The sequence below is a fragment of the Tamandua tetradactyla genome, chromosome 25 (assembly GCF_023851605.1).
Source record: "Tamandua tetradactyla isolate mTamTet1 chromosome 25, mTamTet1.pri, whole genome shotgun sequence".
Classification (NCBI taxonomy): Eukaryota; Metazoa; Chordata; class Mammalia; order Pilosa; family Myrmecophagidae; genus Tamandua; species Tamandua tetradactyla.
The window spans coordinates 7,160,331-7,185,632 of record NC_135351.1 but is presented as its reverse complement, the minus strand read 5'-3'; the positions used below and the strand labels follow the sequence as shown (position 1 = coordinate 7,185,632).

General features: G+C 43.0%; 1 protein-coding gene across 4 annotated transcripts in view; it reads right to left on the bottom strand.

The window, feature by feature from the left end:
• CDYL (chromodomain Y like) overlaps positions 1-25,302 on the bottom strand; it is a 273,528-nt gene that overhangs the window by 51,518 nt on the left and 196,708 nt on the right. For all 4 annotated transcript variants that reach the window (XM_077144044.1, XM_077144043.1, XM_077144047.1 and 1 more), the window contains one exon: positions 24,426-25,092. In XM_077144044.1, the coding sequence (XP_077000159.1) occupies positions 24,426-25,092 (667 nt within the window). The remainder of the gene's footprint in view (positions 1-24,425; positions 25,093-25,302) is intronic.

The following is a 25,302-nucleotide window of genomic DNA, read 5'->3' as shown; positions in this document are numbered from 1 at the left end:
TACTTAAAATTAGGCCTAAGAGTCACCCCCAAGAGAATCTCTATTGTTGCTCAGATGTGGCCTCTTTCTTTCTCAGCCAACACGACAAGCAAACTCACTGTCCACCCCTCTCTACGTGGGACAAGACTCCCAGGGGTGAGGACCTTCCTGGCAAGGTGGGATAGAATCCTAGAATGAGCTGGGACTCAGCATCAAGGGATTGAGAAAACCTTCTCGACCGAAAGGGGGAAGAGAGAAATGACTCAAAATAAAGAGTCAGTGGCTGAGAGATTCCAAACAGAGTCGAGAGGTTATCCTGGAGGTTATTTTTATACATTAAATAGATACCACCTTTTTAGTTAAGGTGTAACAGAGAGGCTGGAGGGAATTGCCTGAAAATGTAGAGCTGTGTTCCAGTAGCCATGTTTCTTGAAGATGAGTGTATAATGATATAGCTTTCGCAATGTGACTGTGATTGTGAAAACCCTGTGTCTGATGTTTCTTTTATCTACCTTATGGACAGATGACTAAAACATACGGATTAAAAATAAATAATAGGGGGAACAAATCTTAAACTTAGTAGATTGAAATGCTAGTGATCAATGAAAGGGAGGGGGGTAAAGGGTATGGTATATATGAATTTTTTTGTTTTCTTTTTATTTCTATTTCTGAATTGATACAAATGTTCTAAGAAATGATCATGATGATTAATATACAACTATGTGATGAAAAAAATATGTTCATATTGTATGTTGATAGTTTTATTAATCAACATTTAAAAAAAACAAAAAACAAAACAGCAACAACAAACAAAATCAAACCTGACATCTTGCCAGTCGTTAATTCCGGTTAGTTACAGAGATGACCACTGAATTCTCAGCACAAACTCAGATACTTCCTTTGCTCCCTCAGGAAACTGCTCTGGTTGGGCCTTATGGCCGGGTTCTTTCTACTACAAAGTGAATTTATGCCATCGGTGAAACAGAACGTTGATATAGCCGTCGCTTGGCATTTGAAAAAATGTGTAATCAGAGAAAAAGGACAGGCTGGGCACAGCCTCTCTACTGCCAGCCCTTTTTCCAGCTCCTGACCCATTCGGTACGTGTTCTTAGACGCTCCTGCGGTGCGTGTTGCACGTGACGTGAGGCCTGCGGGTCCCACCGTGCACGCACAGCGTTCCTCCTCCGGGCATGTTTCACTCGGTGGCTGGCGGTCTCTATCCCCTGCCTTAGTTCCGAGGAGTACACAGCACAGGTGTCCTTCAGTCCGCGCCCGCAGGGATCCACCTCTGTGAACCCCGACATGCAGTTCATGAGCCGAAACCCACAGAGAGCTGTAGCTAAAGGACTCATTCTTCCCAGCACCCCCCACCCCACCCCCACAGCCGTAGGGGCTTATGATGACACTGGATGCTAGTGCCTTTTTATATTACTTGCGTAACAAACACATGGTGCTTTTGTATATCAATCTGCAAAAACCAGCACTTTGCCAGGGAGCTTTCGAAAATGACACTAAAAAACACCTTCAGGGGCTGAGCGCCCCATCTCCAGTACCATGTGAAGGTCCCCTATGTACTAGTCCTCTCGTCCCTCGTAGATTAATGCAGACTGACTCTTGGGGGAAATGACTTTCCTCTTTCTGTGCTGGCCAGAGGTGCTGGGACAGTGCGTGATTTTCCACTGATTTCCTGCAGCGCCGGTCGGTCCCCGGTCCCCTCCCTCAAGGTTGGGAGGAGATAACCGTCATTCCAGGAATTCTCAATAAATTTTTATTTAAAACTTTAAAAACCTTTAAAGTCTGTGTCCTCAATTAAATAATGAGGACTACCAATGAAATTAACCACATTCAAGAGGTTTTCTTTCACTTACTCAAAGAAATTTTGGGCACTGAGAATGCAACTCTGAAGACAGTTAAGTTCTCTGCCAAGATGGTCTGATGAGGAGGACAGAAATCTTTCAGGGGGGGCTTGACGGGGTACAGCCCCTCTCCAAGCTGCCACCAAGAAAGGCCCAGCACTGAGAAACCACTGACTAACTTCTGCTCACTGGCTTGCCTTACAAGTTGCTTTCCTCAGAGCAGCCAGAGACTAGACGTCAAAACCTAAGTTAGTTCACTGTGATCTTCCACTTCAACCTTTTCACCCCACCTCCTCTGCTGGTTGACAGTGGAATAGGAGATGCCTGTCCCCACGCCATAAGGCCCTTTAGAGGGTCCCCTGGGCCCCTTCCTTTGGTGAGCAGGATGATGCTCATCCCCAGGCTGCCAGAGCAGAGAGCAGGACCCTCCAGCAGGACGCAGGTCGGGGGGCTCCTTTCAGACAAGCACCGGCTACCCAATCATGCACATGAAGAACCAGTTCAGGGAAAAGTCACCAAAACCGAGGTCACCATGTTTTCTCATGTTCAGGGGGAAAAATATCCCCAAACTGGCAGTGGGCAAAGGATGAGAGCCGAGCATTTCAATGTCACGTGTGCAATGTCCCCCTGAAATTGTGTTCTTTACGCTCTTTACCCTCATTGACTAGTTAGTACTTAATAGGATAGTTTATAATTCTGTAAGGTAGATGTTATGTTTTAGAAAACTAGGTGTAGCTTTATGCGAATAGTTTTACAAGTGATGCCTGTTCAGGAGAAAAGACAATTCCAAAGGTTAATTTATTGCTCCATATGACATTCAGTTTTGTGTCCACCTGTGCAAGTACTCAAGCATTCTTTCAGTGCCTACATATATTCAGTTGCTTGTATCTTCTTGGAACCAATTTTACCATCCTTCTAATTCCACTGACTTAAGTAAATCTTTGAAGTGTATTTTCTCTGTATTTATAGGAGTCATGCTTTAACTTGTCAACCCAAACATCCTGTAACACCAATGGGTTTTTAAGCTAATAATCTGTAAGGCAACCTTGAAGTCAGTCAACTAACTGGGGAGTTATTTACAGTTGAATAGCTTAAAAAAGTTATGATCATTTCTTGAGATTTTATTTATGGGTAAGGTAGGTGTGGTAGCTCGAAGCTATCAGAAAAATACATATTCTTTTAATCCACTCCCATGGGTGCAGACCTACTGTAGGCGGGACCTTCTGATTAGGTTATTTCACCTGAGAGGTGATGCACCTCATTGAAGGTGGACCTTAATTTTCTTACTTAAGTAAGAATATTAAGAATAAAAGATAGAAAAAGCCCCTGAAAATTGGAGAGAGGAAGCCACTAAAGCCAGAGGCTGGAAGCACTGGAGAAAAGGACCAGCAGACTCTGCCACGTGTCTTCCCATTAGACAGAGGTATTCCAGATGGCATCAGCCTTTCTTCATACAAGGTATCATCGTGTTGAAGCCTTAATTTGGACATTTTCACAGCCTTAAAACTATAAACTTTTAGTTAATAAATCCCCTCTATAAATTCCAACCTATGTCTGGTATAGTGCATTTTGTCAGCTTCAGCAAACTAAAACAGTGGGTTTTTAGAAATACCCCACATTCTCTGACATGGAACACTGGGGGCCCTGAGCTGTCATTTCTCCCTAGAATGGATGCCCAAATTGCTTGAGTTTATGGCACCAGTCACAAAGAAAAGGAATCCATTAAAGACATGGTCCTGCGAACCTTATAGGAACAAAGAAGGAAGTTTTGGGAATACATATTACTGTTCACTAAACTGCAGAACTTTCTTGATGAGGATGCAGGGGAGTCTTCTATCAGATCTCACCACTAGGCATAACTGTACTTTTTCTGAGCAAATATTGTGCATGTGCAGGTGTTTACACGTGATCTGTTTGCCACAGGATAGCATGAAGCCACGCTTGTGGCCCACCTGCAATCCTCCATCTCTGGTAAGTATTTTGTGCATTAACCCAACACTTGGTTTCATTATGTTTTAGTTTCCATTTACCTTGATGTTTTCATTTTGGGGGGGAAAATCCTGTAGCTGCAAACTGTAAACTGCCTTGCCTTCTTTTTCCAGTAAGGTCTAGTAGGCATATAAATCATCGGCACCAATCAGAACTGCTCTGCTCTACCTGTTTCGGTATTTGCTAGTGTCCCTCCATCTGGACCATCTCTCCCAATACTACAGCTTATCAAAACCCTTTGAACCTTCCAGACCTGCTGAGACCCTCTTCCAAATCGACAACGAGGGCTTTGTAGATATCAACCAGACAAGCTCTGTCCTTAGAACCTCTGGAACATGCTCTCCTAAGTCACTTGGGGCAAACACACTCTGCTTGCGATACAGCTTCCTGGGTAACTAGGTCCCCCCAAAAGACGCGAGCTTTTTGAGGACAGACACTAGCCCCATACTCATACATGCTGCTGGCTGACATGGTACCTGGGCCCACAGTGGGCTGAATAAGGAGGACTGAAAGGAGAAAGCATCAAGTGTAAAGATAAGTGGGCCATCAAGTACTGAGTATCTGCTCACTCATTTGTTCACCAATTAAGGAGCATCTCCTCTGGTCAAAAACTCAGAGTTATGTAAAGATGATATGGTCTATATTTTTCAAACTTCAACTTCTGTGTGATACCAAAGGGAAAGATGTTTAGTTGTACAAAATTTATATTTTAGGTAGCACATTATCTAATTTAACTTGTATGGTCAGTTTATTTGAATACCATAACATGAAATCTTGAATAGGGCTTGAGATCTTGTTGGTTTGTCCAGGTTAGTGTGATGCTCTGATATATACCAGAGTAGTCTGAGCAGTGAAAAAAAAAAGTATTTGTCAAGGCCCCTTGGGAAAATGGGAAGAAAGGAGGACATATTCAACTTCCCATATACAGAGAATTTCCGATATTCTCGCAAGCAGTGGGGACAGCCAAATCAATAGGCTGAGCCCTCAAATTTAAGGTTTGCCCCTCTGAAGCTTATTCCTGCAAAGTAGACTAAGCCTACTTAAAATTAAGCCTAAGAGTCACACCCAGAGAACTTCTGTTGCTCAGATGTGGCCTCTCTCTAAGCCAACTGAGTATGTGAACTCACTGCCCTCCCTCCTATGTGGGACAAGACTCCCAGGGGTGTAAATCTTGCTGGTAACATGAGAGAGAAAACTAGGATGAGCCAGGACTCAACAATAAGGGACTGAAAAAGCCTTCTTGACCAAAGGGGGAAAAGAGAAATGAGACAATGTAAAGTTTCAGTGGCTGAGAGATTTTAAACAGAGTTGAGAGATTATCCTGGAGGTTACTCTTATGCATTATACAGCTATTCCTTTTTAGTTTACGGTGTGTTCGAGTGGCTGGAAGGCAGTACCTAAAACTGTTGAGCTGTGTTGCAGTAGTCCTGATTCTTGAAGACGAATGTGTAATTATAGAGCTTTTACAATGTGACTGTGTGATTGTGAAAACCTTGTGTCTGATGCTCCTTTTATCCAGGGTATGGACAGATGAGTAAAAAATATGGGTTAAAAAAATGAATAAATAATAGTGGGGACAAAGGGTAAAATAAATTGGGTAGATGGAAATATTAGTGGTCAATGCAAAGTAGGGGTAGGAGGTATGGTTATATGAGTTTTTCCTTTTATTCCTTTTTCTGAAGTGATGCAAATGTTTGAAAAAATGATCATGGTGATAAACATACAACTATGTGAGGATATTGTGAGCCATTGATTGTATACCATGTATGGAATATATGTGTGTGAAGATTTCTCAATAAAAATACTTAAAAAAAAAAAAAGTAACTTGGGAGGACCCTCCCAGTCAATCAATAGCTTACCAATAAACAGGGTTTGAAAACCACAGTTTGCATATATAAAAAATAAAAAATGACTGCTGAAGAAAAAGAAAGTGGTTCTACATTCCCAAGGATAGTTATTGGCAATATCTTATATCTAATAAATAATCATTTTGTTTAAAGTCTTCTAAAGGAAATAACCTAATCCAGATTACATTATATTGTGAAAAATAACATGAAAGTATGTATAGACCGTAAGGACCCAATTTATACAATGTTTGTGAAGAGATCACCAGTACCCATCTCCCAGACCCAGAAGCAAAGCAAGATTAGTGCCCCGGCTTACCCCTTTTTCTTCCACCACCTGCTCAGGCCCACCTCCCCAAGAAGCAATCACTATTTTATAGAAATCATTCTTATTTTTGTTTTATAGCTTTACTACCTGTTATGAATACCTGACACCACCAATTGATTTTCTATATATATGAATGGACAATATTTTATACATTTTTAGGACTTGCTTTAATTATTTCTCATTATAATTTTATACAATTCTTCCATGTTGTTACCAGTATTATAGGATTATTCATTTTCTTTACAGTATATCATTTCATTACCTGTCTATACCACAACTTATCTATGCACTCTATTGTTAATTAACATATACTTTAAGTTTTCAACAATTACAAGTAAGGTTGCTATGTACAATTTTTTTTTAAATGTGTGTCCTGATGGCATGAATTTGTATATTTTGTAGAATCAAAAGCATATTCCAGATCATTTAAAAGAAAACTCAGAGATGGAGCCTGCTCTCAAGGAACTCAATTGGGCAGGAAGAAAAAGACAAGAAAATCAGGACTTAACAATCCAGAGCACGTTAAAGCCAAAAGTCTGGCACTCTTCCAAGCCATATATATATGAAGCTTAGATGAATAAGCAAACACACTAAGTATATAGTTAGAACCATGGACTAGTGCTATCATGAAGAACAGCAATGGTCTATTTTAGATGGGGCGGGAGAGGGCAGGAGAGAATATGGGGAGAAGGATCTGTGAAGGGTCCCATGATGAAGGTCCATCCAAACTGATGCCAGGAGATGAGGAATCAGCCAAGTGTGCAGAACCCCAAGGGAGCTGAGGGCTTGGCAGATTCTGGAAACGGGAGGGCACCTGGTACATCTGAAGCAGAGTAAGTGAGAAAGAGCCAGCCCTGCAGCTTCCTGTAGACCACAGAAAGAAGTTTGAGACCACAGAAAAAAGCTGGATTTTTTCTCAAGTTCATCATAAAGGTAAGAAGTTTAAGCAGGACAGTCACATGATATGAGTCACATCCACAAAAGATCCTTTGGTGGCAGAATGAAAAATGAATTTTAAAAAAGGCAACAAGATAAAAATGGTATTTGGAATAGTGGTGGGAATGGAAAGCGGTTGGGGAAAACAGACGGTGGCAAGGTCCACTCTGAAGAGGAGTGAAGTGGCCTGTGACAGACAGACAGGAAGTCAAGGAGGGGAGCATCAAGGGCCAACCCGTAGTTTTTCACTTCAGCTACTAAAGGACACAGGAGAGACTGCAGGGACTCCACCCCCACCCCATACATCCAGGATGGAGGGGACCAACAATTAACTTTGTGTTTACAATGCTCATTTTGAACTGGTTTTTAAATTTTTTGTCAATTTGATTTCTTAATAAAATTTAAACAAGGATATAAATAAGGACATGACACACCTATCTTCTTCCCTTCTAATATTCTCACTCCCCTTTCCCTTCTTGATAGGTACCATGTTTAGAAGCTTCTTCCTAGTCTCATGGAGCAACCGATGCTTTCAAGTGAAACGCTGGGGGCACAGTCTCCCGACCTGGGGCAGGGAGAACGGTAGGCCTGTTGCTCATGCGTGTATGAACTTTCCTCCTGAACATGGGCATGGAAAGTTTTAAAGTCATGTCTGGTCTAAACATAGGAAACTTCGCAGATGAATCATGTGAGCAAAACAGCCCGAAGATGGAGCTCCTGGACCTCTGGAATGTGACCCTGTGTTGTGAAAGGTGATCTCTGGGCAGCCAGCGTCACAGTGTTAATACAAGAGGCAAAAGACATCAACATATGGGTTTAAAAGGCTGGAGAATTTTTACTGTGTCAAAATGTCAAATGACTATATGTGAGTGATAGGGAGTCCTGATCAGACTCAGCTTCACTTCTTATCAAGGATGGAGGGGACCAAATGAGTGAGGGCAGTGGTGAGCTTGCACGGCAGAAGGTTTTATACTTAAGGAAACAGCTCCTGGAGCCTGAGAGACCACAGGATGCAGCTCCACCCACCCCAGCTCCAAGGGATGCTGCCCACATAGGACAAATTACTGACAGGACCCCCAAAGTTGAGCAACAGGCCACAGAGAAGGACGATCCTCCTAAGCTGCCCCAGGGTGATTCTGATTTCGTATTTTTACTATGTAGCTTAATCTGCAGAGCTAAAAGACTGAGCAAACCAGACCGAAATGGAATATATCCTAACATACATAGCTAAAAAGGCAAACATCTAGCTTTGGTCTTGATGACTGTTTTACAAACGAGGGTCCAAGGACATATTTTTAAGAGTCTATGTGCTTAACAATTTTTAGATCCAGTGCTTTATGGGTGCCTCTTAATTGAGTTGTACTACCCAACTCCAGGTCCCTTTCCCATTAAGTTTTAATTAGGCTGTTGCCAGGGACCGGAACTGGCACCCTGACCTCACATTAAAACTGCTGCTGTCTGACCTCATCAGGGGGACTCAAGCCTTGATTCCTTGAAAGAGGGGCACCCTCACAGCACACCCGTTTGGGAATAAGGGTCTCTGAGCCCACTGGTGGGAGGCTGAGGCCCTGGGCCTTTTCAAGTGGGGTACAGCAGTCTGGCCGGGACTCAGGAGCTGAAGGCAGAACCAAGCCACCAAGCTAACGAATGCCTTGAAAAGACATTTTGTTTTAAGAAGAAAACCACATAGGTAGAAAGAAGGAGACCTGGAGAGAACATCTAATCTAACAAGATCATTTTATAGATGAGGACAAAAGCTCAAAGTAGGAAACTGACCTAGGCACAAGAGGCTCAAACTATAAAATAGAAACCAAAAGCTTCAATTCGGATATGCTGTGTAAATACAATATACATAAGTACCAAAATGACCTCCCCCCCCAAAAAAGTTTGAGACCGGTTTTGAGCATTTCAATACTACTTTAAAACTAGGGCCAGCCTCCAATGGTCTGCTTCCTTCCACCTCTCCACACATGGAGGAGACACGCACCAAACCGGCAGTGGCTTTTCTGACCATGTTCCAAGTACCTTCTGCGGAACAGCACCTTGGGCTGATCTAGCTTCTCAGATGCTCAAGAGAACCTAAGTTTGGAGTAGGCCCCATGACCTCACTTGGGCTTTTCAGATAAAAACATTTTGTGGTAACTGTTCTAAAAGGCCTGGAAATTGTAATAAAGTGCCACCGTCAGCGATCACAGCATCACAGTGATGAAATAGTTCTGAAATCCTGCTGTTTAAGTATGCATCAGAAAATCCCTGGTGAAAAGGCACAAATCAGATGGCATCTATACATACCTTCCAAATGGTGAGTTCCTCTAGAAGGTGATTAATAAAACTGACAAACAAGTGATGTGGAACACCGTTACCAGAAAACAGCATGTGGACTACTCTGCTGTGAAAAAAAATTCAACAGGAACCCTTGACCCCCTCCACAAAAACAAAAATCAGACAGACTACTTTTACACCATGCCTCCTCTTCGGTTACTGCTACAAAGCCGGGGCAGTGCTGGTGACTGTAAGGAGAGTTTGCTGTAACTTTACAACTTTTCCCCCACCAAGTAAGGTAGATGTGAGGAACCCAAAGAAGTCAAAATACGATAAGAAAAGGAAGAACCTGTTTTCTACTTTCCCTTTAAAGTCGCTGAAGTGCTGGTTCCAACTGCACGAGTCAGAAATACCGCCTCCAAGTTGCACTCTGTGAGTCGCACCCCTTCTGAGGCCAGCCGGGGCTGCGGAAGCCCATTCTCGTTTTCTACGGGCCTGCACCCTGCAAAGTGGCAAGGAAAACTCAGGAGGAGGTTACGCCTGCAGGGTGCAGTCAGAGCTCAGCAGCACAGTAAACAGCCTGGCCTTCTGTAACTATGTTGGTAGCATACATGTTATGTTTTCACAGCATTCTTACAAAACTAGAGTGTCACATAACCTTTGGGTAACACCAGGTATAGGAAACAGCTACCAAGCTCTGCCGTTTTGTCCCAGGGAGAAGATGCTACAAATACAATGATAACAGAAAACACAATTTAAAACCTTACCAGAAGGATGGAGAACAGTCTCCGTCAGGTAATAATGCATGTTATATTCAATAAAAAAAACACATCAAACATCCAGGGGAGTCAGCTTCACTGACCCAATAAAATGTGAAACCCTCCCTCCACAACCAATATAATTCATATTTAATTAAAATAGTAGGTGGAACTCCCCCTCATCTATCAGTTATCCCAATATTGATTTTAGGACTCTACTAAGAATACGTTATTTTCTTAAGGCGCAATTCATTGTAGCTTCACAAGGAAGTTCCAGAATAATTTTAATTAAAACTAGAAATTGTCCTGGGAAGCTGAAGCAAAACCTCTCAATCTTAAGGCACCAATACTTAAGAAGTCGGCACTTCCGAGCTTGAGAGTGTCCAGAGACCAGAGGCCTCAACTTCCACTTTGGTTAACTCTCAGAAACAACACGTCATTACTTCTTTAAAAGGACTCCGCAGTCCAGCCTTTCCCACCTGGTACCAGGACCATCCCTCTTTGGCAACAGAATGTACGGCTTGGGGGTGGGGGCAACTTTGGAGTGTGTCTCAGTGGGAAGGGGCAGCACCACCTAAGTCATGTGGTCTGTGCCCCCAGCTGTGGGCTGCACACCACCCCAGGTCACCAGGACAGGCCCTCAGACACCCGGGAGGCCTATGTGGAGGCAGGCGGGCTGGAGACCAACCCGTGAACTCTGCTTGGTCAGTATCCACACCATTTGCAGCCTGGTTTCAGAAGAGACTGACAGACGATCGTTCCACAACTTTCCACTGAAATTCAGGCTGTGCTGGGAGAGGGGCATCCTGATTCCCCCCCCCCCCACCCCACCCCAGGCACTGGTGAAATTCCTACGCCAGTGCCGAGGATGGAGGGACCCACCTGGAGGGGCAGCTGTGACTTGGGGCAAGAGGGGATCCGCTACAGACTGAATGCCCCATGTTAGTACGTGGGCTCTATGACAGTTCGTTCTCGGGAGAAGCTGTGTGTGCGTGTGTGCCTATGTATGTATGTGGGGAGTACACAGTTGCACTCTGTATGGATAATGTGGGCACCAGTACAATTTGCAACTGTATGAGAGTCAAAGCAATTTAATCTTTTCTCCTGGCAACAAGCTCCCTCCCCACCCCCCCCACTACACCCCCACCCTCACCCCCCCATACAAAAACAAGAACAGCAGAGAGAAATAAGAGACGGCTACACAGAGGTAACTGAGAGGGAAGAGGGTGATTTTAAGGTGTATCTGAGAACCTAGTATGTTCCCTTAGAAATCTGTTTTAATAATGAAGTTGGGAGGCTGAACAGATGTTAGCATAAACAAACCTGATTATAAATATCATCTTCCCCAAAGGGGAGGGCAATGGGGGAAAGAGGATCGTGATGGAGAATGGCAGAGAAGCCCACTTGTCTTTAAGAGCAAAGACATAATTCAAAAAACAACCTGGCACCAAAATTACTTTGGGAGGTTATGATCAAAGGTGTTTTCTTAATAGTTCCTATTTTGCATGCCTGGGCAGAGCCGATGTATGGTTTCAGACTGGGAGGTAATTGCATCAGATCCTTTTCAGTAGGGGTGATGGGTGCTTACACTATTAGAATAATTATTTTTTTATAGCAATTTTTTTTCTTACTGGATGGCATCTCTCCTTCAAGTGTGGGTCTGTAAAAGGATTAGTTTATTGCAATCTCCCTCATCAACAGTCTAGAAACTGTTCTTGTCTTAAAGAACGCTGCCTGCCTCTAAGCCCAGGGCTTACTTTTCAAAGCCTGCATGCAGCCTGGCCCTCTGATCGTCAACTAGCATATGTCGTCACCCTCCAGACCACCTCACCCTTTCCTTGACCCTGGCCTAGTGATAGGTTTACCAACTGTAACTGCTCTCTGTCAGCTATGATACCAGCCACAGGAACCTCTGCTCTTTCTTGTACTTCTCTCCTGCAGGCTATGAGTCCCTAGGAGCCAGGGGCTGTGTTTAATTGCTGAATTCTGAGCATCGAGCAGAGCCTGGTGCACAGTAAACATTCACCAAATATATGACGAAGAACACGACAGGTCCAGAAACTACCCCAGCAGAGGTGCCTGGGCTGTCAGCATATGGCAGAGAATACCTTCAATCAGAATCAAGAGGCAAGGTCTAAAAAAACACCAAAAAAAAAAAAAAGAGGAAAACACTGGTTTAGGAACTTCATGAAAGATAGTTAAGCAGGTACAAGTCAAAGAATCAAATACAGCAGATTCCAGAAAGCATCAGATGGGGGAGAGGTGAGGTGAGCCAAGTGCTCCACCAGAACCAGAGGCTCCCTGTGAGAAGGTAAACAGAAGCCTTTAGCATACGCATTTTACAGTTAGATGGGGGCGGCTTTTCTAATTTAATTTGAAGTTCAGAGAAAATTTCAGCTAAATTTTATCCAGATGAAACAGAGTACATATTTATTTTCTTAAAAAAAAGTAATGATGAAAAGATTTACATTCAGATGAATGATAAAGTGAAAAAAATGGCCTCATCTGTTCCCCACGATTAGTAGCCATCTACTGTGTGACAGGTAGTACAAAAATCCGGGCAAAAAGCCTTGGTTCTTACCTTCATATACTGGGGATACAGCTGCAAAGAATATACATTAATAACTCTGTTTAAAAGGATGTGTGCGAACACAGTGGTGACACTGGAACAGGTGGACAGGCCTGTGCACGGTACCCCTGGGTGTTTAAGGGCAGACGGCAGGTGGCCCCGGGGCAGCTAGAACCCCCAGCAGCTGCCCAGTGCCCTGGACAAATACCCTTCGGTGGGTGGATGCCCTGGCAAGCAGCCTCTTAGGACCCTGGCACTTCAGGGGTGGGTAGGAGAGCAGCTTGCAAAGGCAACTAAGAAGACACAGCCAGAGAGGCAGAGAGGCAGAAAGGCAAGCAAGGTAAGATTAGTGTTCTGGAAACAAGAATCTTAAAAATGAGGAAGTGGTGACTCATGTTACACAGGGCTGAGAGCAACCTGTTCTGCTGAAGACTGGCACCCTCAGCGCCACACTCAGTAACTGGGAGGTGATCACTGGTCCCAACGTTGACAGCATATGTGGAGCAAGAGGTGGGAGCCAGGCTGAAGGTGACTACAAAGGCAGAGGAGCTGGCAACTCTGGACTAAACTCTCTAGAAGTGTATGGTCTGAGAGGCAAGTGAGAATTAGTATGGAAATGAGGTTTTTAAAAAGTAGAGTCTTGAGGAATAGGAGTTAATGGGAACCATGGAAATCCTGGAGGCTGAAAAAGCAGAAGGGAGAGTATCTGGGCCAGGGATCCTGGTCGGAGGCAGGTGGGGACCTCCGCTTTGTTGCATGGAAAGCAGGACAGAGCCCATGGATGGGAACTTTGGCAAAAACTGGGTCTAAATTCTAGCTCTCAGATGAGGGCATATGGTCTTGGGACAAGCTACCTAACATTTTTTACTTGAGATTTCTTCACCAAGAACCTGGGCACTCCTTTCCAGGACTAGCTGTGGTGATGGGCACCAGATGGGGTAGGGTCCTGGCCCAGAAAGGGTTCTCAGTGCATACAGCTGACACAAGGATCCAAAAGGTAAGTGACCTGGCTCCTCTGTGGAGACCGAGTCCTCTGGGACACAGCCTGAGCTGGGTGGGAACGAAGGCTGTGGCTCAAAAGCCCAAGCCTTGGATGAATCCTTATCTATGACCAAGAATTTGGTCGGTTACATAGTAATAAGGAGGGCGATAGTCAGACTCTTCAAACGGGCCTTGAAGAATACCTGCAAACAAGAGCAGACCATCCAGTGAAACGGGCACCCTCCTTTCCAGTGAAGGCAAGGTGTGGGAAACCCTCTTTAAGGAGGCTGAGAACATAGGGGAATTTGATGAAGATTTGGAGGTGGATCTGAAGTGGGAGGAAACCAAGTCCAACTGGGAAGGCATCATGGCAAAGGCTGATGGCTTTTCCAGAGGCTGTAGTTGGGGGTGACAATGAGGAAGGACACAAATCTGGAGCCCAAAGAAAGCCTGAGGCCAAAGTGATTTCAATCCTCAAAAGGACCAAGTGCCCAAGATCCTGGGATGGCTCCCTTCTGGAGTCACTGTGGGCTCTGGGAACAGATAAATCTAGGTGAGGGGGCTATGTGAAGTTGCTTCCTAGGTCTTGTCACGCACATCAAAAATTTCATTAGTATTTTAAAAAGATGTTCTCTACCACTAATCTTTACTTTTCCCAGCTAGAACAATCTCATATCATCATTCCATACTTGCATGCAGGCTGGAAGGAAACCTGCCTTACCTCTCACTTTCTTGGTACTTCTTCCCTCTATCTCCCACCAATCTTCTCAGTTTCATTTTCACTCTATTCTTTTCAGAACTTAAACACTAAGAGGCAAAAGTTCCTTCCACAACCCATTCAGCTCATTCACTCCCACACAAATGTTCTTTAAGCAGTTACTACGTACAAACAATTGGACTACTCAATGTAGGGCATCCAAGTAGAGAAGATTAAAATATTTGCCACCATGCTTTCCCTTTTCACCATCTCAAGTTTTTGTTACCAAACGCTTTCATCAATTCTGGGTCTTTCCTACGAATTTTTTTTTTTTTTTTCAGAGATTCTTCTGTGGACTCTGCTCTCATCTATCCAATCAGGTACCCAAGACACTTTAGTTCTCTCTACCCAAATCAAGTGCCTCAGAGAATTTGACTCCTTAGTATCTTTCTTCAAGGTTCTGTCTTGTTTAACTAGCCTTTCTTCATGTGTAAATTAATGTTAACTGGCTTGTAAAAGGAGACATCAAATAAGGAGGGAACCAGTGCGGTGCCTGGCCCCAGAAGAGAGGATCACACAGAGAAGAGCACCCACCCTAGATGCAAAACCAAGTGAACAGATGAATCAGGAGTGTGACACTGCAGAACTAAACAGAAGTCAGGATGGATTTGAACATGCACTGTGTTCTCCCACCAACGCTGTGAGTGATTTGTCAGAGCCCTTTCTCTTTTAGGCTCAGTCTCCTCATCTACAAAACAAAGGATTCTCTGGAAAAGGAAGAATGTTGGAGGAACTTAAGGCTGAACAAGGGCAATGAAGAAACCAGCACTCAGAAGTGTAGAGGGGGTGTAATTGTAAATGATGATTATGGTTGCTGAATCATTATAGAGATATTCCTTTTCGCTTTCTGGTATACCGCAGTAGACAGAGGGAAGTTATCTGAAATCCTTGAAATGTAATCCAACTGCCTTGATCTGATAATGATTGTACAGCCTTTATCTTGTGCCCTTGTGATTGTGAAAACCCTGTGACTGACCCTCACTTGTACCCATTTTATCTGGTTTTTCTTGTGAGCCCCTCATGTTTATTTATAAAGGGGCTTATGTCAGCCCAGAACTAACCCACCCCCACCACCCAAATCTAACCAAAATGGGCCCACCTGACATGTGCAGTAGCTTAGATGTTAATCTACAAAGGTTTATACCTCATTATAATACTAAAAACTATGCCCATCATCATTTTATGGCTGCCATTTTCTTACATAAGTTCTGTGACTACACATGTAATCAATCTGCACATGTTCAATAATTAGATCATTTCTAGCTGTGCCCATTACCCTAAAACCTGCCCATTTTTTTAATACTATAAAACTATCAGAATTACTGCAGTTCAGGGAAACAGAGTTTTTGGCTGACAGGCCATCTGATCTCCGGTTTCATGTCTAGCAGTAAACTCTTTCTCTAGGTGTCCTAAGAATTGATCACTGAGCGTGTTGAGCAGAAAATCCTCCGCCATTGTCTGGTAACATGCTCTTGTCCTTGGGTCACAACATGTCATTGGAGGAATGTTCTAGAAGACTGGTCTCCTGCTGCAGAAGAACGCGATAGAGGTGGAAATACAGGATATCACTGTATTTGTAATAGGCATTAGCAGCACCAAGAGCAAACAGTAAAAGGAGTTTAACATGAAAATGTGATTTTTTTGCTTGTACTAGTCAGGTATAAAGTTCAAGAGGAGCAGTTAACTGTAGTCAGAAATATTCCTTTTAAATTATATATTATAAAACTCTGAAGTGATGAAATACATGTTGCTACATTGAAAACTGAGCAGGATCATACAATTAATGCAGATTAAGCTGAGATTTTACCATTAAATTATTGCAAAATCCTAAGGCAAAGTCTAGACTGCTTCATTCATTTTAATGATAATTCCTGCCATGGGACTGCAGTCTACTAAAAAGGGGTCAGGGGGATTACAAATCAACAACTTGTTTCAAAAGTCAAAGGGAAGCCTGTACCCTGAAAGTCAAACAACCAGACAAAGGTGGGTGCCCCTGGGCAAGGATAACATATGCATTAATACTGAAAAAGGTGAATGACACAGAGAAAAAACAGATAAGGGGTATATAAAGGGAATTAAGAAAAATATAAATGCAAACAGACAATTAACCTGTGAAAACAAGAGTTTTCATGTATTGAGATTAAAAGAATAAGATAACCACTTTCTACCTTCCCTCTGGTAGGTACTGAAAAGTTGATTAAAATGTTGGTTAAGAATAGCTAAATGGGCAATCACAGTTTTACAGCCTTTTTAGAGAGCAATTTGGCAATACCTATCAAAATCTTAAATCAATTCCAGCCATTCACTTACACTGCTGTTTACAATAGCAAAAATCTCCAACAAACTCTTCTCAAATGGCTCAGAAAAAAAGTACACATCTGTGTGTGTGTGTGTGTGTGTGTGTGTGTGTGTGTGTGTGTAAATAAATATACGCATATCGGGGAAGGGAGAAAGGAAAAGAAGAAAGAAAGCAAATGAGGCAAATGTAAATAACTCGGGGTAAATCTGGGTAGAGTGTGGGGGCATTTCTTAACACTGGTCTTACAACTTTTTTAAGTTTGAAAATCCTTTTAAAAGAAAACAAAATCAAGCTTAAAACTTCAAAGAAATATGGTAGAGATCTGAGTCTTAAGACAGAAAGTTCTCTAAGAGATGATGCTAAGGGGGGGAAAAAAAAGACAAATTCCAGAACAATATAAATAAAAGGAAAGAGTGTTCAGGGAAGAGAAGGTAATTAATGATGTTTCTATTTTACTCAAAATAGTTCTAAGTTACTTGTGCAAAAATTCAAAGTATTTACGCATTACTTATGTTTAAAAAAGGAGGTGTGTCAACATTTCTGTGGTTGTAACATCAGAAGAGATTCATTTCTGGGGTGGGGAACTGGACTCTCAACACCTACAGCTAGCCGAGGGTCTCACCAGGGTGCACCCAGAGGTGCAGATCCTTTGTGTGGAAGCAGAGGGACTCCTGATTTGTCACAAGGCCTAAGGCAATGGCTATCATCTTTGGGGAAGGCAGGCATCTAAACTGGGGAAGTGTTCAGCCCAGATCTAAAGCTGTGACACTTGGATACTGAACTATCATTCATATATGATGTATTTAGACAAAAAGCAACTGTGAAATATTTTAGAAGGAAGAAGCAGAGCTACCTGTGCGGATATGAAAATATATATAAGTTGTATCATAAAATGAAAGACAAATTGTAGGACCACATGACTAATGTGATCCCACTGATGTTTTGAAAAGAGTACATTTTTATAGACAAAAGCTGTTAACAGTGGCCATAGCTGAATAGACAGAGGAGGTGGAGTGTTGTGGGGCTTTTACTTTTATTCTTTGAGATGTTTTAATTACTTTATAATGCTTTATGGTCATTAAAATTTTTAAAATTTTGATAGTTACTAAAACAAATTACAAAATCCTAAAGGTAATTTCAAATCAAGTTAAACAACCTTCACTCAGAAGTGGAACTAAATATATGTAACTATAAGACGCTATACTATAAACAGAAAAATTTACTAATGTATTTTTATTTATTTCCCCTTTTGCTCTATAAAACAACAGACCTATAATGAAACATGGCAAAGGACATTCGTTCTTGAATTTTGGTGTGTGTCACCGTCCCCAGATAATTTAGCTGCAGATTAAGAGGCCCTGACACCAGAGTTTTGGATTTAAGGGTGGGTGGTTGGGGGTAGGGGTGGTGACTGTGCTTTTCTAATGAGTTCTCAGAGGAGGCTGAAGAAGGTGAGGATGAAATGCTCCTAAGCTGGGCATATACTCCACAGTTGCCAGAGTCCTAATCATCCTTGAAAATATCACGGAGGGTAGATGCCTCCCCCAAGCCCACAGCTCCAGGCAGCTGGCTGAGACCCTGCAGAGGCCCCAACGTCCAGTCTTCCTGTAGACAACTGTGCTTGTCAAGAGCTGGCTGGGCTGATTCCCTAAACTTCTTAGCCAGATGACTTGTTTCTATTACACCTAATTTATTTTTAAATAAAATAAATCATATTTCAGTTTGATTCCAAAAGGGGGGCCACTACCTAAAGGAAAACCACGTTGCAGACTCTGGAAAGGCTCTAAAGTTAAAAATAATCATCAAACCAAGTGGTAAGTGAGAAAATGGGAAAAATACAAAAATTCTAAACTCCATCCTCAGATTCGTAAATACCTAAGTCCTTGTTGCACTTTAAAGAAAGCTGAACTGGAAGTGGTAGACGATGAATTGTATGTCTGCATCATACAAAACAGGGCTCCGAGAAGAGGGTGTGGCACTTCAAACAAGGAGCAGATGACAATACTCCTTTTCAAAGGGCTTTGACTCTATACCAAGGAGTGGCAAATAACTACTTTTACAAATTTTAAAATAAGATGCTGATAGTTTATAGTTTATAATGTTCAAAGATTCCCTCTTGGCTGGATAAGAGCCTGCTCGCTACACGATTGTCCTGGAATTCTTAAGTACATACATGGAGGTTTTGGGTCCACTGGGCACACTTCAAGGAAGGAAACAAGGAAAGTATTTGCAGACGTTTGGGCCATCGCGACATCTGGCCTTGAGTATACTTAGCAGATGCTTAAAAGGGGCTGGGGGGATGTAGGACATGTGTTCTCCTCAAAGGTTTACTCCATCAGGTTCAACTTTAGCCTCTGTAATCTTCTATGTGTAAACGGATTTGCTCCCTGAGAGGAATTGTTGATATGATATATGTGGCAGCATCTAGTACAGGGCTTCTTATATAGGAGGCACTGAATAAAATGCTGGTTCTAAATCTAAATCTTTTTTTTTTTTTGATAAAACCTTCGTGCATGCCCTTTGAATACCTGACTGCTTCAAACTTCTCTTTTCAAGTTGACATTTCCTGCTGCAGCCCTCCTTAGTTGCTCCTGCCTGTGGGTATGGGTCTCCTGACTGAACCTTCCCTGTGGTGAGTTTCTAATTTCAGCACCTAAATAATAAATGGTCCTCGAGGGCCAAGGGGGCCTTTTTCTAGAGCTGAGCTGGTGATCTGGCACTTAACCTTTTCTGATAATCACAGTGAAAATGGAGATTGAGCATCTGTTTCATATACTTATTGTCAAAAGGAAATTTTACTCCAGTTCCTCAGCAGCAGCCAAGACTTCTTGAACGATTTTTCCCAGGCGCTTCCTTTGCTGGAATGTGCTTTGGATGGACAGTAGGTAGTTAACACATGGCTTGTTAAGGTACTTCCCCAGCCATTTTCTTACTAAATTTCCTCGGTGATTTAGCTGGCTTTTTCTTGAATATCCAAGCAGCCTGATAACCTACTTAAGGTCTAAGTAATCTATTATTATTTTTTGTAGTTTGCTAATGCATTTCTTAAATGTCATACTTGTGGAATAGTGATCAATTGTATATCTGGGAGAGAGCAAAATAATGACAATCCAGTTTTTAAAAGCACAGGCTCCTTTTACAGGATTGATTCACTAGGCAATTAAAAGAGCAAGAAAAAAACATCATTAATTCACTGAAAAAGAGGAGCAGAAAGAAGACAGCTGTACCGCCTAATTTTTAAGTTTCCCACATTTCTGACTGAAGCAATACAGTCATCTTTGAAACCTTTGTTTTGTAGCTAAAATTTAAATACACACATGGTTATTTTATAAAAGTAATCATGTGTGTTACAATGCTCCAGAAACAGTTACTCTTTTGGTTAACAGATATTACATTATCTGTTGTTATGGTAGCAAAAATATCCCTCAATCACAAATGATTAATGTTGGCAATGACAGAAGATTCATTTCCCAATGATTCCACAAGTATCTGCCTCAAATAGTTTTAGCAAAAGAAATCCGTTTTTTCTGTTGTTTTTATTATGTAGCTCTAAAATTTATCAGAAAAATAAAAACAAACAATTGCTTTAAAACGTGAGCATGGACCAAGAATCCAACAGAGCACCAGTACTTCATTTCTTTATTTAGGAGGGTAAATGGCTTTCTGTAATTTTCCTGTTTCCATTCCAAATGACCATTTCTCCCCCTCCTTTCCTCCCTCAATTTAGTCCAAGCCAGTGACAGCCCTAAAGTAGAGGACACATCACTGTCCCCGTTTTCAATGGGCACACTCTACTAGAATCGCTCCATCCACAGATATTTTCACAACACCCACTATGGGGCAGGCACTGTCCTGGACAGGGGACTCAGCCTCAGCAAAACAAAATCCCTTCTATACCTTACATTGCAGTGGAAGGAACAAACAAAAGCCTCTCTCTGCAAAAGGAAAGGGTGAGGGGAGCAGGGACAGAAAGCCACTAACTAATCCACCCAAGATGCTGATGGTGGCCCAAGTATCTAGGAAGCCATGTGACCTTGCCATCAAGGTTCTTTCAAAAGGGAACTTCACAGGAGGCTCCCATGGGAGGAAACACTGCTTTGTTTCCTTGTTAATCTGCAAGCCTGATTTAGATTATGGCCATAGAGGTGTCCTTTGCCATCCACTAAAACCTTCCCTGAGTCCTCTTGAGCAAGTGGAAGGTACATTCTCAGCAGTGTATATGACTCATGGATACCCAAGACCAACCCCAAGGTCGAAGCAAGCAAAGCGATGAAAGAGAACAGTGGTTTTAGAGCGAGACAGTCACCAGGGTCTGGGAAATACAGGGTCACCTGTACCCTAAGTCCCCTAACTTCACAAAACAAGATTGTATAATTTGAAGTTCTATGCTTCAATGTCCCTTCCGGTGCTAGCCGAAGAAACCTTCATGTACATTTAAAAATTTTGGAAATGGGAAAAAAGGAAGTCATCAATTATTTAAATGGAAGCCATTACCCTCCTTACACAGCAAACAGAAAGGAATGAAGGCTTTTGTGGCAAGAGCACAATGTGGACAAGTAAGAGGGGCATGTGAATTCTGAGAGAACATGAGTGAAGAGGAGGAAGGCCTGGCTGAACACGATGGAAAATCAAAGCTGGACTTGGTGGTTCAGAGTTAAGGACCGCAGCTCTCAACCTTGAGGGGTGGTCAGGAGAGTTTGAAAATCTAATGTTAGGTCCTGCTCTCCCACAAAAACATATGAACACACAACTTCTGTGGACAATGAAAGAGGAACCATATATCTCCTGAAGCCTTTTGTGTTCCTCAAATTTAAATGACACATATACTGCCCTGCGACCATGATTTGCTACAGCAGAGCAAGCTTTTACTGTAAATTTCCTTGGCTTTGGAGGCGATACTATCTCTATCACAATACCTTTATAGCCAGAAAGAAGCCACAGGCAATAAGTAAATGAGGGAGTGTGGCTGTGTGCCAATGTCACTTTATTTACGGAATCTGAAACTCTTGTATTTTCAATGTGCCAAGACATATTTTTCCTCTTGATTTATTCCCCCTAAATATGCTAAGCTTGCAGGCCATACAAAAATGGGGAATAGGTCACGTTTGGCCTGTGGACTGTGGTCTACCAACCTCTGTCCTGGTCTGTGTCTGCATGTCTGTCTAGTAGATGCAGCAAGCAATATCATGACGGAAGAGAATCAACACACATTCTCATTCCATCTCTACCTCCAGGTTTCTATGACTGCTGCAATCCCCCTGGACTTGTCATGCCTTATCTGTAAGATAGGGTGCTGCTTGATTGTTTCTAAAGCCTCAGCTGTCTCTGAACTTCCAGGATCCTTTCTTTATAAGTAGGTATGAGCAGAGGAAAGGCCAACAACATGAAGACAAAACTTTCAGAGTCAGGAAAAGAAGCAGTATTGGGTGAAGTGTGCATAACTGAGAAATACTAGCTAGATGACAACTGACTGTCCAAAGGGAAACCCCAGATTTCAGTTCCTATTTCCTCTTCTTTGTCCTGTGAGTCTTGGCCAAGACTGACATGGCTGAATGCATCACAGCAAGATGGTTAAAGTAGTTAGACGAATAATTTTCTTCAGAGGAAAACATCCCCCCAAGCAAATGAAACCATTTTAATTTGCTCTAATCATTCTCCTAAGGTAGAAGGTGACATAATGAGACAGAGACAGTTACAATACCCCGTCACAGAGGGCAAGGGGAACTCAGCAAAGAGGAGGTAGTCTTGACCTGGAAAGAGGACTCAAGAGTCAATCAGGGGAGTCAGTAAAGGGATAGCAAGGTAGGTGTTGCTGGCAGAGAACAGCAGACTGCTGAGACAGAGAAAAAGCAGGAGGAGCTGGCAAGGGCTGACCCGAGCCTTGGGAGCAATCCCCCAACTGAGACAATGGAGGTGTAATCAGATTGGCAACTGGGTAACCTCCAGCCTTGCCACCCTTTACCCATCCAAGACAGAAAGAAAATGGGCGGGAGCAGTCAAACAAGAGCAGGCAGGGAGACCCATTAGAAAGCAATAGTGGATAAGGTATTACTGAGGGCTTGAGCTGTAGCAGGGATTTAAGAAATATGTAGTCAAATTCCATAAAAAGTGGTGGCCAGCTAGGCATCAGAAAGTGAAGGGAAAGCAGCTGTGGTAGCTAGGTTCAGGTGTCAACATGTTGCTGTGGACTTGAATCATTAGCATGTGAAATTCAACTATGGCTGATTGCATCGGCAGTCTGCTAAGGGAAGTGCCTTCCACAATGAGTAATGTTTAATTTAATTAGCTGGAGGCTTAAGAGAGAGGTCAGAAGAGAGCTCAGTGCAGCACAGCTCAAGCAGCTCAGCATACCTCCTCTCAGCACTCGCAGCTCATCCCAGACCTTTGGAGATACAGAAGGAATCACCCCAGGGAAGGCCGTTGGAACCCAGAAGCCAGAGAGAAGGCCAGTAGATGTCACCATGTGCCTTCCCATGTAACGGAAAACCTCAGATGAAAGTTAGCTGCCTTTCCTCTGAAGAACTATAAATTTTGAACTCAATAAATCCCTTTTTATTAAAAGTCAATCCATCTCTGGTGTGTTGCATTTTGGTAGCTTTAGCAAACTACAGGAGCCTTCTATGACAATTCCTGGGAGTGCTGGCTTAGGAGTTGGGGAAGGTGACAGCACAACCAACAGAAACAGCTCAGGAGGAGGAGCAGAGTAAGAGTGAAAAAGAAAATCTTGCCCAGGTTCAATGGGCTCAGTGCTGGTTTGGAGCAGTTATATATCCTAAAAAATGCCAAGTTCTTTAAATCCATCCCTGTGGAGGCAGACCTGTTGTGGCTGGAACCTTCTGCTTCAATTGAGATATGACTCAGATCATTTAAAGTGTGTTTTAATCCTGTACTGGAGCTCTTTATGAAAGTACAGAGAAAGAAACGCCCAGAGACATTCTGGAGAGAGTTCAGAGAGAAATGCCCAGAGACCTTTAGAGAACACCCTGGTAATGCTGAGGACGCGCAGATGCTTAGAGAGAGCCGGTGAAACCAGAATGCAGGAGAGAAGAGCCAGAAAATGCCACCGTGCGCCTTCCCCAAAAGGAACCTCAGATGCCACCAGCCTTTCTTCAGAGAAGGTATCATCCTCATAATGCCTTAATTTTCACAGCCTTAGAACCGTCAATTTGTAAACTAATAAATCGCCACTGAAAGAGCAAACCCATTTCTGGTATATTGTGTTTCGGAAGCTTTAGCAAACTGAAACAGACTTCTACTCTGAAAAAAAGGAGCAATGTGGCTGTTACAGAGAAACAGACCCAAACCTTGAAGGCTCTATCAGGAGACTGGTATCCTCAAGGAAAGGCAGTTCTGGTTATTCAAATGGGGTGGCAAAATAAGGAGCATGATTTCTAATCCAAAAACCATCACACTGAGACAATTTATATGGATTTTCAGTGTAATGGTCAGAGTCTAAGAGATAAAGGCTGATGATATCAGAAGGAAACTTGGTGCAGAAAGAAAAAAAAAGCAAAAACCCCTAAACAGAACCCGTTTAGAGTGAGACTCTGTTTAAAGCGAGTCAAAGTGGTACCACAGTTTCCAGGGGATTAACTCAGAGAACCAATGCTGATTCACGAGCATAAATGTTAATGTTTAAAGGTAAATAAAGGAAGGGCTGTCAGAATCTCTCCAAGGCTCCCAGAGACATCTGTGAAAAACAATATGCCAACTTTCCCAGCTTTACACAACCTGAGGCCTACTCTCTAGAGTAGGACTACCACAGAAGGACAAACACCCACCCCTCTGAAATAGTCGCCATGCACACGGAGTATAAACTGCAGCCGCCCATGGAAATGCCACCCATGGAGGACCCACTCGGACTCACCTTTTCCGTTAACGGCTAAGCCCGTGGCCATGGCCGCAGTCACTGGGCCGGCTGCCTGGGATCCCAGTGGGTGGATCCGGGGTCTGCTCCCCATCCTTGCTCGCTCAGCACCAGGGCCCAGCAGAGCTCCAACTGGCTTCTCAGCAGCCACCTCGGGTGCCACCGTGTCCTCCTGACCCTGCTCCACGGGGTCGAGCTTCTCGGGACTCTCACTCTGAAAGCCATCGACGGCTGTCCTGCTCTTAATGGGGCTCTTAGGCACGAGGATCTTGATTCCTGATTTTGCAAGGTCCATATTCTTCCGATTGGAGAGAGCTGGAGCTGTGTTTTTCCTGAACTTTGGGCTGGCAGCAAAGAGCTGGCTGTTTTTTGCCTCGTGGTCTTTGCCAATCACCAGGGATTTAGGAGGGGTCTTAGAAAAGTTGCTGTTGGTGGATCTGGAAATCTGTTTCCTGGCATTGTTCGGAGAGGTCCTGTTTGTCCTGGTGAAAGTGCTTTCTTTCTGTTTCTCGCTATGGCGCCTGTTGAAGTCGTGAATGTACTCCTCACAGTTCACGAGGTGCTGCTCTGGTTCCCAGGTGTCGTCCTCACTGTCGTAACCTTTCCACCGGACCAAGTACTCGGTCTTTCCTTTTTTGTTTTTCCTTTTGTCTACAATCCTTTCAACCTGTGTGCAAAAGAAAAGTTTTAAAAATCACACTTACTATTTGAAAAAAGTGCAAGTTTGATCACGTAACATCAAAGTTAATAAAAATCACAAGAGACAGTGAAAATGATCTTCTTTATTAGTCCCCCAATCATCTGGAAATGAAATCTCAATAAAGGACTCCTACCACTCAACAACAGAAAGACCCAAGACTCAACTGAAAAATGGGCA